Below are 15,526 nucleotides of genomic sequence, written 5' to 3'. Positions count from 1 at the left end.
CTGTTGTTTGGCTCTTTGAAGAAGATGAATAATGTAAACAAGGATCTTGTGATACAGGAGCCTGTAGAATCAATTGCCTCTTGGCAATGAAGAGCAACAATAGCCCCACATGAAAGTGCCAGTAGCTAAGGCCCTAGAAGGTCTCAAAGAATTAGTAAACCAGTTTTCTGATGACTATGAAGTCTATGTTAGTGAAGAAATTCAAATAGAGGGTGATCCCACCTCATTTGAAGAAGCCATGAGAAGTGTTTACTCGTTTGAATGCAAGAAGCTATGGAAGTTGAAATGAATTCGATGAATACCAACTATGTTTGGGACTTAGAAGAAATTCCTAATGGAGCCAAAACAGTAGGCTGTGAATGGGTCTACAAGACAAAATGTGACTCCAAAGGGAATGTGCAAAGATATAAAGCATGAATTATAGCAAAAGGCTTTACGCAAAGAGAATGAATAGATTACGATGAGAGTTTTCTCTCTAGTCTCATGCAAGGATTCTTTTAGAATCATAATGGTATTATTGGCACATTACGATTTAGAGTTATATCAGATGGATGTAAAGACAACATTCCTCAACGGAGATTTGTATGAAAACGTTTACATGGCACAACCCAAAGGTTTTGTCGTGGAAGAAAAAAGAATGTATGGGATGCCGCCTGTAGAAATCCATTTATGGGTTAAAACAAGTCTCTAGACAGTAGTATTTGAAGTTGATGAAACGATAAGAAAGTTTGGGTTTTAAAAAATGAGAAGGACAATAGCGTTTATGCGAAGTTCAAGAATTGAAAATTCATTTTCCACATCCTGTGAATAGATGACATTCTACTCACTAGTAGTGATGTTAATCTGTCATTGGAGAAGAAGAAGTTTTGTCCTCAAGTTTCAATGTGAATAATCTTGGTGAATCGTCATTGGTTCTAGGAATCGAAATTGACCGAGATAGAAGAAAATGAGGTATTAGGACTATCGCAAAGGCATACTTAGAAAAGATTCTAAAGAAATAAAGTATGCATGCGAGTGAACCTACGCCTGCTCCATAGTCAAGGGTAATAGATTTGGGAACTTTCAGTGTTCCAGGAACCGATATGAGATCGATCAAATGAACATGGTTCCATATGCTTCAGCTGTTGGAAGCTTAATGAATATACAAGTTAGAAGTTTCCTTGACGTAGCTTATTATGTATCCGGGATATTTTAGTAGAAGTCCAGTCTAGATATAGATCACTGGAATGGAGTTGAGAATGTCTTACAATTTTGCAAAGTATCATAGACATCATGCTAAGTAAGAAAGAACAAGTACTCTCAAATAGTTGAGGGTACAAATGTTAAGTCTTGGCGAGATGTGTAGTGAAATCCACAGTAGTTGTTAACACTCATAGTTGGAGTATTATTGTGGAAAAGCTCTAAAGAAATAGTTATGGTGTCATCAATGATGCATACCATAGAATAGCTTGTCATGAGGCTTCAGGAACAGGCAAAAGGTTGTTAAGGGAATATGTACCCGGATTTAACAATGGTAGACAACAGCAATAACCATTTAAAGTAGTTAACTCCTAAGATAACAGGTCAAGTGTGCTGCCAAACACATTGATACTAAGTTATATGTTGTAAAGGAGAAAATCCAGAATCATTTTAAAAGCATTGAGCATATGAGTACCAAGCAAGTACTTGCGGATCCGCTTACCAAAGGCTAACCACCCAGTGCATTCAGAGAACACACAGTCGACATGGGTTTACGGGAAAGCCTATGATTTCTGGATACTGAGGGCCTAGTTGAGAATCTGTTTCAAAACAGAGAGGTGCATTGTAGCTGTTAAATCTAATGGCAACTGACCGTGACGATGAGGCATGCTCTATGCACTGATCTGCGATGAAATGGGAAAAAAGGTAAAGTAAGTTAAGTATAAGACATAAGGTGAGATCAAGAGGGAGAATATTTGGTTGATCTCTACCAATTTGGCCCAACGGCCAATTGGGCCCTTGACTCGCGCCCTGATCAGGGGCGCCCAGTCGCTCTCCTGGTTGGTGGGCCTCCGTCGCGCAGCGCTATGTAAAGGAGGTGGGAGCTGGGGCTCGACACACGAGGTTCACCACAGCCGCCAGCGCCCCACCATGTCCTAACCCTAGCCCTATCGAGAGGGGTGCTGTAAGTGACGGGAAGCTCCATCGCCTTCGCCTCCGCCACAGCACCGCGTCTGCACTGCTGCTACCTACGACGACCTAGCGGGCGCGTCATGGTTTCCCCTACTACGACTCTAGTGGCCATGTCGCGATGGCGCCGTGGCCGTGACTGCGCATGGCGAGGTACATCACCAAAATCTCCCATCTAAGTCAAGTTTATCCCCTGATCTACGATTCTAGAGGTCATATTGTCTATCAAGGCCCACAAGTTGGATAAACGTCCAACCGACGCACAAACAAATATTTCATGCTTTAATATTACATTAGGTGCATGCCTCACCCCGCGTCGCTTGCCCGCTTGCTCCTCGCTCCCGACCGTCGCACGCCGCACCTGCGCCGCTCGCTCCTCGCCCCCGCCCATCGTGCGCCCCACCCGCACTTGCCCGCGCGCCGTCTGCTCCCTCTCGTAGCACACGCCGCCCGCCCGCCCGGCCGAGCCAATGGGCGGTACTAGTGGTGGTTGTGCTCGGGCGCCACCCGATCCCACCCCGGTGACCAGAATCAACCGGCCCCGACCTTCCCCTCCCCTATATTGCAAATGTTTCATGTGTTTCAGGTGTTTCAGAGGTATGATGCAATTGTTTTATATGGATGTTGCAAAAATAGATCTGGATGTTGCAAGTGTTTCAGAGGTATGGTGCAAAAGTTTGTTCAAAATATTTCATCTGTTTCAGATGTATGTTGCAAAATATTTTATCTGGATGTTCCATATGTTACAATGGCTATGTTGCAAGTGCATATTTCAAATGTTTCATCTATTTCAGTCGTATGTTAAAATTGTTTCATCTGAGTGTTGCAAAAGTAGATCTCGATATAGGGTGGTCGAGCGAGAAAGAGAGAGTGCTAGCACCGGAGCCATGGCTGCATTGGCTGTAAGCCGGCGGCAGCGCTCCCACTGGAGGATGCGTTGACATCCGCACTGGCATAAGTGGTCCTGGGTGGGTCCTCATCGTGCTGCTCCTGATCAATGGCCTGCTCGCCTATGTCATCGCCATCGCGCGACAGCCATCACGGCGTGGTGATGCGGGTGCCGCAGGTGGGCTCTCGTATTACACAGGCATGGCGGACGCTAGGGGATAAGATGGGGCGCGACAGGTGCGTCAAACGGGAGCTGCGTCCAAACGCGGGTCTAGTGGAGCTGGACGTCCAGGCGCTGGCCTTACCATTTTCCAGAACGACCGACACAAAAGAGTGAACGAAGCTAAACTGAATAGCACGCTAATTAAAGTCTTGAATGGATGTGTATGGGAGATTTTCCAAAACGACACACACAAAAGAATGCGTGAATGAAGCTAAACTGAATAACACACTAATTCCTCTAAAAAAAAAAAGAATAACACACTAATTAAAGTCTTCAATGCGATAAATCTGATGAAAGATAGCATGGGTTTGGAATCCATCCATGCCCTACTCGGCTGTGTCCACCTCGGCCAGGTTGGTCTCGAACGCTTTCACGAGGTTCTCGAAGTAGTGCCGCATCACCTGGGTGAGGCTCTGAAGCTTCTTCTTGTAGCCTGCCTCTTGTACCTCTCGGCGACGTCGGCCGCGTCGCCGGCGCAGAGCTGCTTCCTCTCCACCTCGGCGCAGCCGTGCAGACGATCCAGCGAACTGTTGGCGTCCTTCTGGAGTTGGTCGAACAGGTTGCGCTTGATGGCGTCGCGCTTGGGGTCCAGGAAGTAGCCGTACGCGTGCGCCCACCGCAGGACTCGCCAGCAGTCGGCGACCTGCTCGTACGCCTTGGTCAGGAACCTCAGATCGCTGGCCGGGACGCGCACCTTGACCGCCATCTTCTCCAGCCCCTTGCGCTCCAGGTCGGCCATGTCCTTGAAAACATTCTGCAGCGACGTATGGTTGGCCACCCAGCGCTACCTGTCCAACGACGCCTTGGCTTGCTCCCGCCGTCGCTCGTCCTTGCCGCCGGCGTTGACCTTGGCCGGACGCGCCCGGTAGCTACCGCACTCACATGGTCCCAGGCAGATCCAACAGAACTGGTGGTACCAGGGGGCGTCATGTGGTTGCAGCCATGGTTCTTCTCGATCGGCCGCCGGCACTTGGGGCAGTGCTTGGTGTTGGTCAGCACCCAGTTCGCCGTCTCCGAGTCGGAGACGTTCTTGGCCAGCCACGCGCGCACCGTGTCGCACGACACCGGCCGGTACTCCTCCTCGCCGCAGCTCCAGCAGAATCCGTGCGTGCACTCACAGAACACGTCCGTCCTGTCGCCGGCGCAGCCAACGAACTCCACGGTGCGCGAGCACCCGCGTCCCGGGCACCACTTGATCCTGCCGCCGCTCTCGTCCACGAGCGACCAGAGCGCGAACCGCGCGTACCGGGCCTTGTCCTCAGCGGCGGCGGCCACCTCGTCGACCAGCTCTTGCACGACGGTCGCCGAGCACGACGGGTCCGGGCACCGCAGCGACAGGCACCGCGGGCCGTCCTCCACCGCCGCGCGGATGTACCCGCGCCAGCACTCGTCGCAGTAGAAGTCGGTGGAGCACGCTGCGGACCTTGCCCGGCCGGCGGGGAACCTTCTGAAGCAGATCGCGCAGATGAGGTGCTTGCGGCTGAGCGCCGTGGGCACGAGGACGACGCCGTCCGCCGGTAGGCCGACGGCGTCGCGGATGCGCCGGTCGTCGGAGAACCATTCCTCCTGGACACGCATCGCCACTGGTAGAGAACAGAGCTTTACTTCCGGTGGGGAACCCCCTCTAGTCCCGGTTCCCCACCCGGGAGCAAGCATCCAGGACTAAAGGGGGTCCTTTAGTCCCGGGTCAGGAACCGGGACTAAAGGGGAACATTTAGTCCCGGTGGGTAACACCAACCGGGACTAAAGGTGCCTCCTGACATGCCATGATGGTCGGCACCCTTTACTCCCGGTTGGTAATACGAACCGGGACTAAAGGTTTTTTTTCTTTTTTCTTTTCTTTTTATTTTTTTTGTTTTCTTTTCAAAATAGGTTTTCGAAGTCGTATTGTACGCTGCTAATTATACATTTATACGCGCGTATAGTATATTTCGGTTCAAGCACAATGAATGTATTAAATTACACAATTCAAGCATAGAAATATATATATATATATATATATATATATATATATATATATATATATATATATATATATATATATATATATATATATATATATATATATATATATATATATATATATATGCATGCATCATATATATATTTACATGCATGCATGCATATGTGTATTTTACATTATATTATTTCATGTGTAATTGTGTATATATTACAAAAGATTGCATTACAGTTGTTGTGATATAACAAGTTTTCTCTCATCCTCTAGCTTGGCTTCAATGGCAGTGTTGGGTCGAAGTATAACTCGCCCTTGGAATCGATGACCTGCTCATTAAAAAATCCGGCTATAGACTCTTGAATTGCTTTGATTTGGTCTTGCCGTATGACCTTTTTCTCCAACCATCGAGCTTACAGGTTTGAATTAAAGGAAAATAAATTAATATATGTACAAAAAAGATATATATATATATATATATATAAAGACATAGTAACACAATCAATAATAATAATTAAATGAATATATAGTTTATTTTTAACGTACTTTGAGTCTCTCTGTAGGAGTTCTTTGGGAGACCACCTTGATAAACTTGCAAACATAGTAACCACAGTAGTTGTTCCTCTATTCCTGCCTTAGACACCACTTTACGAGAAAAAGATTTGTCATCCAATCTGGTGATCTGGTGAAAGCTATATGTTTAATTAATAAAGATGATGCGATTCAGGAGACTTACTTTCAAAGGGATTACATTCAGTGGCGCTTTGCATTTTTCCATGTGTTGCTTCTCAATAAAGGTTTTCCAAACACTGCCCAATAAAAAATTGCCACGTCATCAGATATAGTTAATCATCATGTTTGTGTGTATATATAGTTGCTAGAGATACCGAAATTACCTCTGGATAATATCTATCATATCTTGGTAGTCTTGTTGTGGTTTTCTCATCGAGTCATAGATTATCAAGTGACTTTTCACCAGATCGATGTCCATCAATATCCAGTGATTGCTGCATGTGTTTATAGGATATAACGCATAACACTCATTAATTAACTAGAATCAACATATGAGCCATTAAGGATGATCGACATTATTAACACTCACTTGAAGTTGTAGGGAAAGAGTATATCCTTCTTGTGGCGTTGGTTCACTAAGAAGTTCATGAGGTTACTCTCTGACTCAGACTTCCAATTAGTCTTTGGAGTAACTGGGTCTTTGAATACTATATGGGGATCAACAAAACCAATTTCATTGCAGCCTTCCTTTCTGAGCTCTATCATTGTAAATCTGCATATATATAGTACTTGTTAGGATAATTTATATGCATATACATACATATGATGAGTTTAATAATAGATCGAAAGAATTATTACTTACAGGCAATAGCAGCTAATGATAACTTTGTCCAGAGAGGTCAGGTGGCATAGTTGATGAAATTCTACAAAGTCAACATACATAACATCATCGCCACGGAACCAATGTTCGTCTCTAATTCTGACACCAACGCAGAAGTCTCCACCGGTAGACGCCTGCATGTACCACTTGTTTAGCAGGTACATTTGCGTCCCCAGATCAGATAAGGCTTGAGGGTTGTATAGACTCTGGCCTAGTACAAATTTTTTCTTCCAAATATCAACCTCCGTCGCACTCTCAATGTTTCCATCACCAAACATCTGGTAAAGGTCAAGACCAGTCTCATCAATAAATTCACCAAGGTGATCCAAATCGACATCCGGAGGTATGTTTGCCTGATGCATTAATCCTAAATTCGAACCATATTCATTACCAACAACTAGCGGGGGGACTGATTGGTGCGATTGTTGTCCGAGTTGTGCAACTCCTTTCCCTGCCCGCTTTTTTTTCTGTGCCGCCTCAATTGACTTGGTGAGAGTGCGGTCATAGTTCATTAACGTTGATTTGGACGGCTTACGAGATTCTCGTTGTTGTTGCTGGTAAGAAGCCACCTTTTTTCTTAGAATATCTGGAGCTACGAAGAAGTACGGTTTCTCCGGGTTTCTCCTTGCTTCTTGATTCTTTTTAAGTTTGTCATAGAATCTGGACATATCTTTTTTATATGCATCAGTTACTTCTTCCTTCTGTTCAGATATTATTTTGGGAATAGCCCTTGGTTTCACGGTGGCTTTCTTTGCCGGCGGGGACTGGTTCTTTGTTTGCGGGGCTGGCCTCTTGGTACTTGGCTTCTTGGTAGGCGGGGGCGGGGGAGGCGTTGGAGACCTCCTTGGAGGTGGTGGCAGCGACGTTGGAGACCTCCTTGGAGGTGGTGGCTGCGGCGTTGGAGACTGCTTAAATTTGAACTTAAGCTCTCGGGCGGGCTCGAGGAGGAAGAAGACGGCCAGCAGGATTTATAGCTCAAAAACATGTTTTAATAAATAACCATCCGTACTAGTTGACCTTGCTTACATGATCATCTCGGCGAGCATTTCTCCACCGGATGGCACCGTACTTGGTCAAGGAAGAGCTCCGATTCTACGAGGAAGGGAACACGGTCTTCCACGACTGTTGCCGCTCTCCCTCGTAGAATCAAAGCTCCTCCTTGATGTCCGTTACCGCTCGGCACAGAACATGCTGGCCGAGCTGAACACGGTCCGCAAGTTCAACTAGTACGGATTTTCTATAATTTTCTAACTATTTTCTAAGTTTTTCATTTCATAAAAAGTTAAAATAAAATGTTTAGTCACGGAGTCCATAGAAATGACCATATTTTGACCTAGCAACGCACTGTCAATTGTCATTGCGTTGCATTGCACCCCGGACCGGACTCCGGACAATAAAATACTATGGTCGATCGATGCCGTTCTTTGTTGTACAGTCGCACGGCGACGGCCGACGGACCCGTTCAACCATCAAATCTGTTAGGCCCGGCTGTTCGGGCGTATCGTCAAAAGAGAACGGATTTGCTTTATATTGCACGGCCTTGCATTGCATCTGTCATACCAGTCGGAGGCACTAGTCCCTATACTCATTTTTTAATACACTATAAATTTCTCATTTTATAAACAAATAAAATTAAAAAACTCTAAAATTCTCTATATCTCTAAACAATGAAGTGTGCTATGCATGCTACAAATGAACGGTGAATACTAGTTTTTAATAGCTACTTTAACCTTCCTTCATGTAAATATGCAAGCTTAAAGTGATTTTGAGCTCAAATTGCTTACAAATGAAAAAAACCACAATAAAGAACCATATATATATAGTGAACAAAATGAGATAAGACAATGGTGAAAAATGAGAGTATGAGATTTATAACCTTTACAACTGAAGAATCGACGGAGGAATCGAAGAAATCGATGGAGGAATCGAAGAATGGATGGAGGAACAATGGAGGGAGGAAGCAAGAACACTTGCAGTGAGCTTCAAAATGTGCTGAGCTCGGGCTCGGGGAGGAAGAAGGAGACGACTGATATATAAAGGGGGGACCTTTAGTCCCGGTTGGTGGCTCCAACCGGGACTAAAGGTCCCTCCCAACGGCTCCTGCGCTAGACAGAGGTGGCAGAGACCTTTAGTCCCGGTTGGAGCCACCCACCGGGAGTAAAAGTATACCTTTAGTCCCGGTTGGTGGCTCCAACCGGGACTAAATGTCCCCTACTACTGTGCCGAGCGCAGTAGCCGTTGGGCAGGGACCTTTAGTCCCGATTGGAGACACCAACCGGGACTAAAGGTCTCTCTAGTCCCGGGCGCAAAAAATGCCGGGACTAGAGCCCATTTTGGCCTCGGATGAAATGTCTGTTCTCTACTAGTGCGCTCGCCACTTGTAGAGCCACAGCAGGACGACTGCGACACCCGGCGGGACGGACAGCACATCGGCGACCTTGGCGATGTCCGCTTCCTGCCGCGCGCGGATAGCGTCCTGGCTCCAAACGATGTACCTCTCCTCGGCGCGTTCGATCGCCTCGGCGCCATCGACCTCCGTCTCCTCGTCATCGTCATCGTCGTTGTAGTAGTAGATCAAATCCTCACCGGTGCGCCGTTGTCGTCGATCTCGTCACCGTTTATGCTGTAATCTCCCGTGCCGTTGCCGGCGCCGGTCTCGCCATCGTTGTAGTCCTCGTCAAACCGGCGTCTCTTGCCGGCGCTGATCTCGCCATCGCCGTAGTCGTCCTCGTCTACCCGGCATCTCTTGCCGGCGCCAAACTCGCCATCGCCATAGTCCTTGACCTCGTCAACCCGGCATCTCTTGCCAGCGCCATTCTCGCCATCGCCGTCTCTGCTTCTCTTCTTCCTGACGGAGCAGCGGCCCTTACCGCCTCCGGCTGTCGACATGCCGCGCCGCGCCACCAGGGTCACTGGCGAATGGTTAGAGTTGCGGGTGCCATGCATGCGGACTCTCCTAAAATATTGTTAACCAGAGGATTTTGCTTCCAAACAAACCCTCGTGGATATCGTAATGATTTTGTGAAACCGATCAGCTTTGTAACTAAATTATTGCATTCCCCGTTTTGACTTTCGAAAAATCTTCGAGCCCTGGACCCACAACGCCTATACCTAGGATTGGTAAACTCAAGTGCATTATGGATAGCGGCATGTGAGTAAAAATCTATTGTTTGATTAGTATTAACATGGTGATTCATGCAATATACTCCCTCATTACAAATTATAAGTCATTTAGAATTTTTTGGTACATCCATTTTGCTCTCTCTCTCTCTCTCTCTCTCTCTCTCTCTCTATATATATATATATATATATATATATATATATATATATATATATATATATATATATATATATATATATATATATATATAATAATAATAATAATATGTCTAGATACATAGCAAAATGAATCAACCAAAAAAGTCAAAACAACTTATTGTTTGGAACAGACGTAGTATTTAACAAATAGCATATCAAAAAGGTGTGTACATTAGGTTTAGACTTAATTTTGTGCATAAAAAAACATACAATTCTAATGTGTCTTATATTAAACCATAGTTTGACTAAATTATAAAAGGATACTAATAGTTATGACGTAACAAACTTATAACAGTTTAACTTAATTACTACTCCCGTGTCCCAAAATAGAAGTTATTCTCGCTTCCCAAGAAGTCAAATTTTTTAACTTTAACCAATTATATACAAAAGAATATTAATAACTATATAATACATAATTAGTATCATTAGATAGATCGTTGAATATACTTTTATAATAAACTTATTTGAAGATATAAATGTTGCACGCATTTTCTATAAACCTAGTTAAAATTGAGAAAGTTTGACCTGCATACATCCCATGGCGACTTTCTTTGTGGGACGGCGGAAGTAGATAACTAAGTGTCAACTATATACATATCCTATACATAGTTCTAGTTTGGCCTATAAGACACATGGCCCAAGTGCCTATATTGTATACATATGTATCACTACTACAGAAATCTTAATGAAGGCGGGCATTGCAACCGTCTCCAATCAAAGGTCACGGTTAATTATGACTTTACGGAGGCGGTCAAAATGCCTGCATCGGTTAATCAAATAAAAAAACAAAAAAGAGAAAAATCTAGAAGCCTAGCCCTAACCGGCCTGGATATGGGCCTCGCGCCACCGAGAGGGGCTCTCTGCCGCCGGATCCATGCTGCTGCCCCTGCACGCGGCCAGGAGCGGCCACCTCGCCCGTGGATCTGACCACCACGGTCGCAGATCTGCCTGGAGAAGCCGCTGGAGGTGCTCCTCAACCAGATCCGCCGCCGCTGGAGGTTCTCCTCGGATAGATCCGTCACTGAGCTCGAGGGAGAGGGAGAATCCGTCGCCGCTGGAGGTGCTCCTCGGCCAGATCAGCCGCAGAGCTCGAGGAAGAGGGAGGATCCGCCGCCGGGGTACACCGCTGGCCGCACCCTCATGAGGGAGGCCGTGCCGCCCCGCGCGACGCCGCCACGGGTGTGCCACCACACCGAGGATCCACCCGGGCCCGGCCTGGATCCTTGCCGCCTCGCCATGGATCCACCCGGCCTCGGCATGGATTTGCGCCGCCGAGCGCTGTGAGGGCCGCTCTGCCATGATCCGCGCCGGAGGGAGGAGAGAGGACGGCGCTACAGAGGAGGGACGGCGCCGTGAAGGAGGGAGGAGAGGGCGCGCAAGACGGAGGGAGGAGAGCGCCGGAGGGAGGAAGGGAGGGAGGAGAGGGCCGAATGGAGGGATGAGAGCGTCGAAGGGAGTGAGGGAGGAGAGGGCGCCGTGCGCTGAGAGCGAGAGGAGGAGAGAGGGCGCACGGCTCGTGCGGCTAAGGAAGGGAGGGAGCTGAGACTGAAACCCTAAGTGTGTTGTATATATACGCGTGCTTGGAATTGGGCCTCTTGGGCTTTGCCTGGGCTCAGGACTGGGCCAGCATTTTCGGAGGTGGGCCTTCCATAAATCGATTTACGGAGGCGGTTGCCTTAAGACGACCGCCTTCGTAAATCGATTTTCGGAGGCGGACACTTTTTGCCCGTCTCGATAAATAAAAATGCCCGCCTGCGTTAATCCGTAGGGAATAACTGAGGCGGTTGAATTTTGTGACCGCCTCGGTTAATGAAAGGGTACCATCTTGCAAAATCATTTGTGTAGTAGTGTATATATCTTCCTCTAAAAACATGTATATCCAAAAACTAAAAAATAAGAGTAATGAAGTAATTCTAGTTTCTAGAAAACTAGATGTCCTTATAGATTTTAAAAAATGTCTCAAAAACTTGATGGTTTAGATATTGGACAACAGATTTGGCCATATGTCAGATTGAGATTGCGCTCTGCTCGTTAATGGTTTAGATATATCGCTAGCTCGCTCGACTCGCTCGTTAATGGCTCGACTCGAGCTCGACTCGTTTAATAATGAGCCAACTCGTTTTATAATGAGCCAGCTCGGTTTATAACGAGCCAGCTCGAGCCAGCTCACGAGCTGCTCGCGAGCCATAATGAGCCAGTCAATTATCAAGCCAGCAACTGAAATTGGGTCGGCCCATATGGCCCATCAAGCCAGCAACTGAAATTAGGCAGCTCGGCCCAGCCCATTCGTGAAACCCTAACCACACACCAGCAGCCGCAGCACGCAGGCAGAGGCAGTCGACTCCACTTCCAGTCTTCCACCGTAGTCACAGTCACAGTCTTTTCCCTTCCCCCTCCCGACCCCTGACCCCGAGCCGCCGCACGCCGCACGTGCTCGGCCGCACCGCACCGCACGCAGGCACGCAGCTCCTCTCCGGTCTCCCATCTCCACACGCAGCTCGCCGGCTTGCCCCATCCCATCCCGAGCTCGAGCTGGTCATGGAGGATGAGGAAGAGGTCCGAGGGATGCTTCCTCCGGTGGCGGCAAGTCTTGAATCAAGGAGCAAACACAAGATGGTGCCGCCCTCGATAGGCAATCGTGGTGGCCACGGTCATGGTCGAGGATCCGTAGCCGCAAAGTCCACTACTCCATCAGCCTCCATATCAGTAGAAACGGACACGGTATGTATTTTTCTTGATGCTTTGATCTGTAGGAGATGTAGCCTAGAATGTGTCATGTGTGTGATTCGTGTGAACATGTGCAACCGTGCAGGATGCCACTATGCCAATATATTTATGTTTATTCATATGAGCATATGTGATTTGTGTAATCTATAGACTGTAGTCTGTACGCTAGTTGTGCAGCAAAATTGATTTTTGACATGTATGTAATCTATGTAGCAGCACATGGAGCCTTTGGCGGAGGATGAGGATGGCGGAGAGAACTTTGACATGAATGATGCTACCGCTATATCTGTAAGCATGCCGTCAGATGATGATGAAAGTCAGGACGAGGAGGATGGAGATGATGTAAGCGTGCCGTCAAATTCTTCAAAGGCAGCTAGAGGGCGGAAGAAATTGAAGGCTGGGGCTGGTATTCATTTATCTCCTTCTAAGACCAAGGTAAAGAGAGGAAAGAGGGCTGGTTGTTGGAAGTATTTCAAGGAGATAAGTGTTCAATCTACGAAGGAGTTTGGTGTTATGGTGACAAAGGCTAAGTGTAGATTCTGTCATAAGAGTTATGTATACCGTCCAGGGGGAGCAACTTCACAGCTGAACCGCCACCTTGCCCGCTGCACACAGTTTCAGAATAAGCTTGCTAAGGCTAAACAACAACTTGCTCAAGGTACACTCAACTATGTTGCAGATGATGGCTGTCTTGTTGTTAATCCTACTGAATATGACCATGAGCACACTAGAAAATTGATTGCAAAGATGATAATTGTCCATGAGTATTCGTTTAGGATGGTTGAGCATAAATGGTTTAATATCTTGGTGAAGTGGATGAATAGCAAGTATGAATGTATTGGTAGGAAGACTATTAAAAATGAATGTATGAAAGTTTATGAATCTGAGAAAGAGCAGCTAAAGAAGAGTCTTAGAGAGGCTGAATCAATAAGTTTGACAACTGATTTGTGGACATCCAATCAAAATGTTCAGTACATATGTTTGGTGGCACATTACATAGATAGTGATTGGGTTTTGCAATGCCGTGTTCTTAACTTTATTGAGTTAGATCCTCCCCACACCGGTTTAGTGATAGCTCATGCTGTTTTTGAGTGCTTGGTGGAATGGAAAATAGATGATAAGGTTATGTCAATCACCCTTGATAATGCTTCAAATAATGATACTGCTACTACAAATTTGTCAGCCAAGCTGCTTGCTAGAAAGAATGGTCAGTTTGATCCCCAATATTTTCATGTTCGTTGTGCTGCTCACATAGTCAATTTGGTTGTTAATGATGGTCTAGACCAAATAGAAGGTCTCATAAGTGACCTAAGGAATACTGTGAAATATTTCAAGAGGTCTCCAAGTCGCCTGTACAAATTTGTAGAGGTTTGCAATGATTATGCTATTAAAGTTGGGAAATGTTTGTCTCTTGATGTTAAAAAAAGGTGGAACTCAACATATAAAATGCTTGACACTTGCATTGAGTATAGGTCTGCATTTGGTTATTATGCTCAAGTAGACCAGAACTATGCATGGAAACCTACAGAATCTGAATGGAACATATATGAGAAGATTAGACCAATTCTAGGAGAGATGGCTGGAGCAACCACTGCATTTTCAGGATCAGTTTACCCTACTGCTAATGTATTCTACCCTTACATTTTGAAAGTCAAGATTGCATTGTTAAAGGCAAAAAATTATAAGGACCCATATTTAAAGAAAATGACTGCTGCAATGTTAGACAAATTTGATAAATATTGGGAAGAGAAGAACAATGTAATGGTTATTGCTACAATCCTTGACCCTAGGTTCAAAATGAGATATATTCAGTTCTATTTTAGTCAGCTTTATGACTCCTCAAGGTGTGAACAAGAGGTTGCTGATATAAAAAAAGAGTTAGAAGAGCTCTACAAGAAGCATGAGTTGGAGCAATGCCGGAAAATGGGTGGCAGTAGCAGCTCATCAACCACTCAATCAACCTCATCATCAAAGGAAACAACCAGCTCAGTGGCTTGTCTTGTTTCAAGTGAATTTCAGTCTTTTCTAGAGTCAAGTGCTTCAGAAAGTTCAAAATCTGAGTTACTTATCTACCTAGATGAAGCAAACCATCCTTTACATGATAAGAATTTTAACTTACTTCACTATTGGAAGGTGAATGCTCTTAGATTTCCTGTTGTGTCTAGTATGGCAAAGAAGTTCTTAGCTGTCCCCGCTAGCAGCGTATTATTTGAGTCCACTTTCAGTTGTGGAGGTAGAATTCTCGATGACTATAGGAGTTCTTTGAAGCCAGCGACAGTTCAAGCACTAGTTTGTGCATCTAGCTGGATACGAGGTTCTAAAAGTCCTCCTATTATTCTGGTATGTGATTTTTAGTCTATTTTTCAACTCCATTTTTCCCAAAGTTTGTGTATGTAATGCTTAATTCTTTTACTGTTTTTATAGGGAGAAGATGGTGATGATGGTGACATTGAGAGTGTGGAGCTTCCCAGCAGTGTGGTGGAAAGCAACTAGTAAGTCTATTTTAGAATGTCCAGCACTGTGGTGGATATCATATTTGTTCTCACTTGATGTGTTCTTCACATACAGGTTACAAGATATAAAGGGGGAACAGAACTAGGGACCTGACGACCTGTTGGCTGCGCTCCATGGCTGCTTTTGACTTGCTTTTGGTGTATATATATTACCTGCAAAACTGATTAGTTTACCACTCAAGCTGTGGCTCATTTATTTTGCTTCGTTCTTGAATTCTGTATGGATGAATGGGTGATGTACTGATGTGTAAACTGTATGAGTACGAGTGTATGACTATCATGGACTCATGGTCATGGTCGTGGTGGGCTGGCTGGACAAAAACTTTGTGGAATTGTGGATCAATCGATGGATGGATTATATT

General features: G+C 45.7%; 1 protein-coding gene and 1 pseudogene across 1 annotated transcript; one reads left to right on the top strand and one right to left on the bottom strand.

Annotated features, from left to right (window-relative positions):
• Positions 1–3,585: 3,585 nt before the first annotated feature.
• On the bottom strand, positions 3,586–9,552 carry LOC136534911 (probable E3 ubiquitin-protein ligase ARI5; annotated as a pseudogene).
• Positions 9,553–13,164: 3,612 nt separating this feature from the next.
• On the top strand, positions 13,165–15,144 carry LOC136534910 (zinc finger BED domain-containing protein RICESLEEPER 2-like). The gene is made up of 2 exons (XM_066527266.1): positions 13,165–14,991; positions 15,076–15,144. Exons 1-2 carry the CDS (start codon positions 13,165–13,167, stop codon positions 15,142–15,144), a joined length of 1,896 nt encoding a protein of 631 aa, XP_066383363.1.
• The last annotated feature ends 382 nt before the right edge of the window (positions 15,145–15,526 follow it).

The sequence above is a fragment of the Miscanthus floridulus genome, unplaced genomic scaffold (assembly GCF_019320115.1).
Source record: "Miscanthus floridulus cultivar M001 unplaced genomic scaffold, ASM1932011v1 os_2367_3, whole genome shotgun sequence".
Taxonomy (NCBI): domain Eukaryota; kingdom Viridiplantae; phylum Streptophyta; class Magnoliopsida; order Poales; family Poaceae; genus Miscanthus; species Miscanthus floridulus.
The sequence above is the reverse complement of the archived record's forward strand: the minus strand, read 5'-3'. Positions and strand labels throughout refer to the sequence as shown.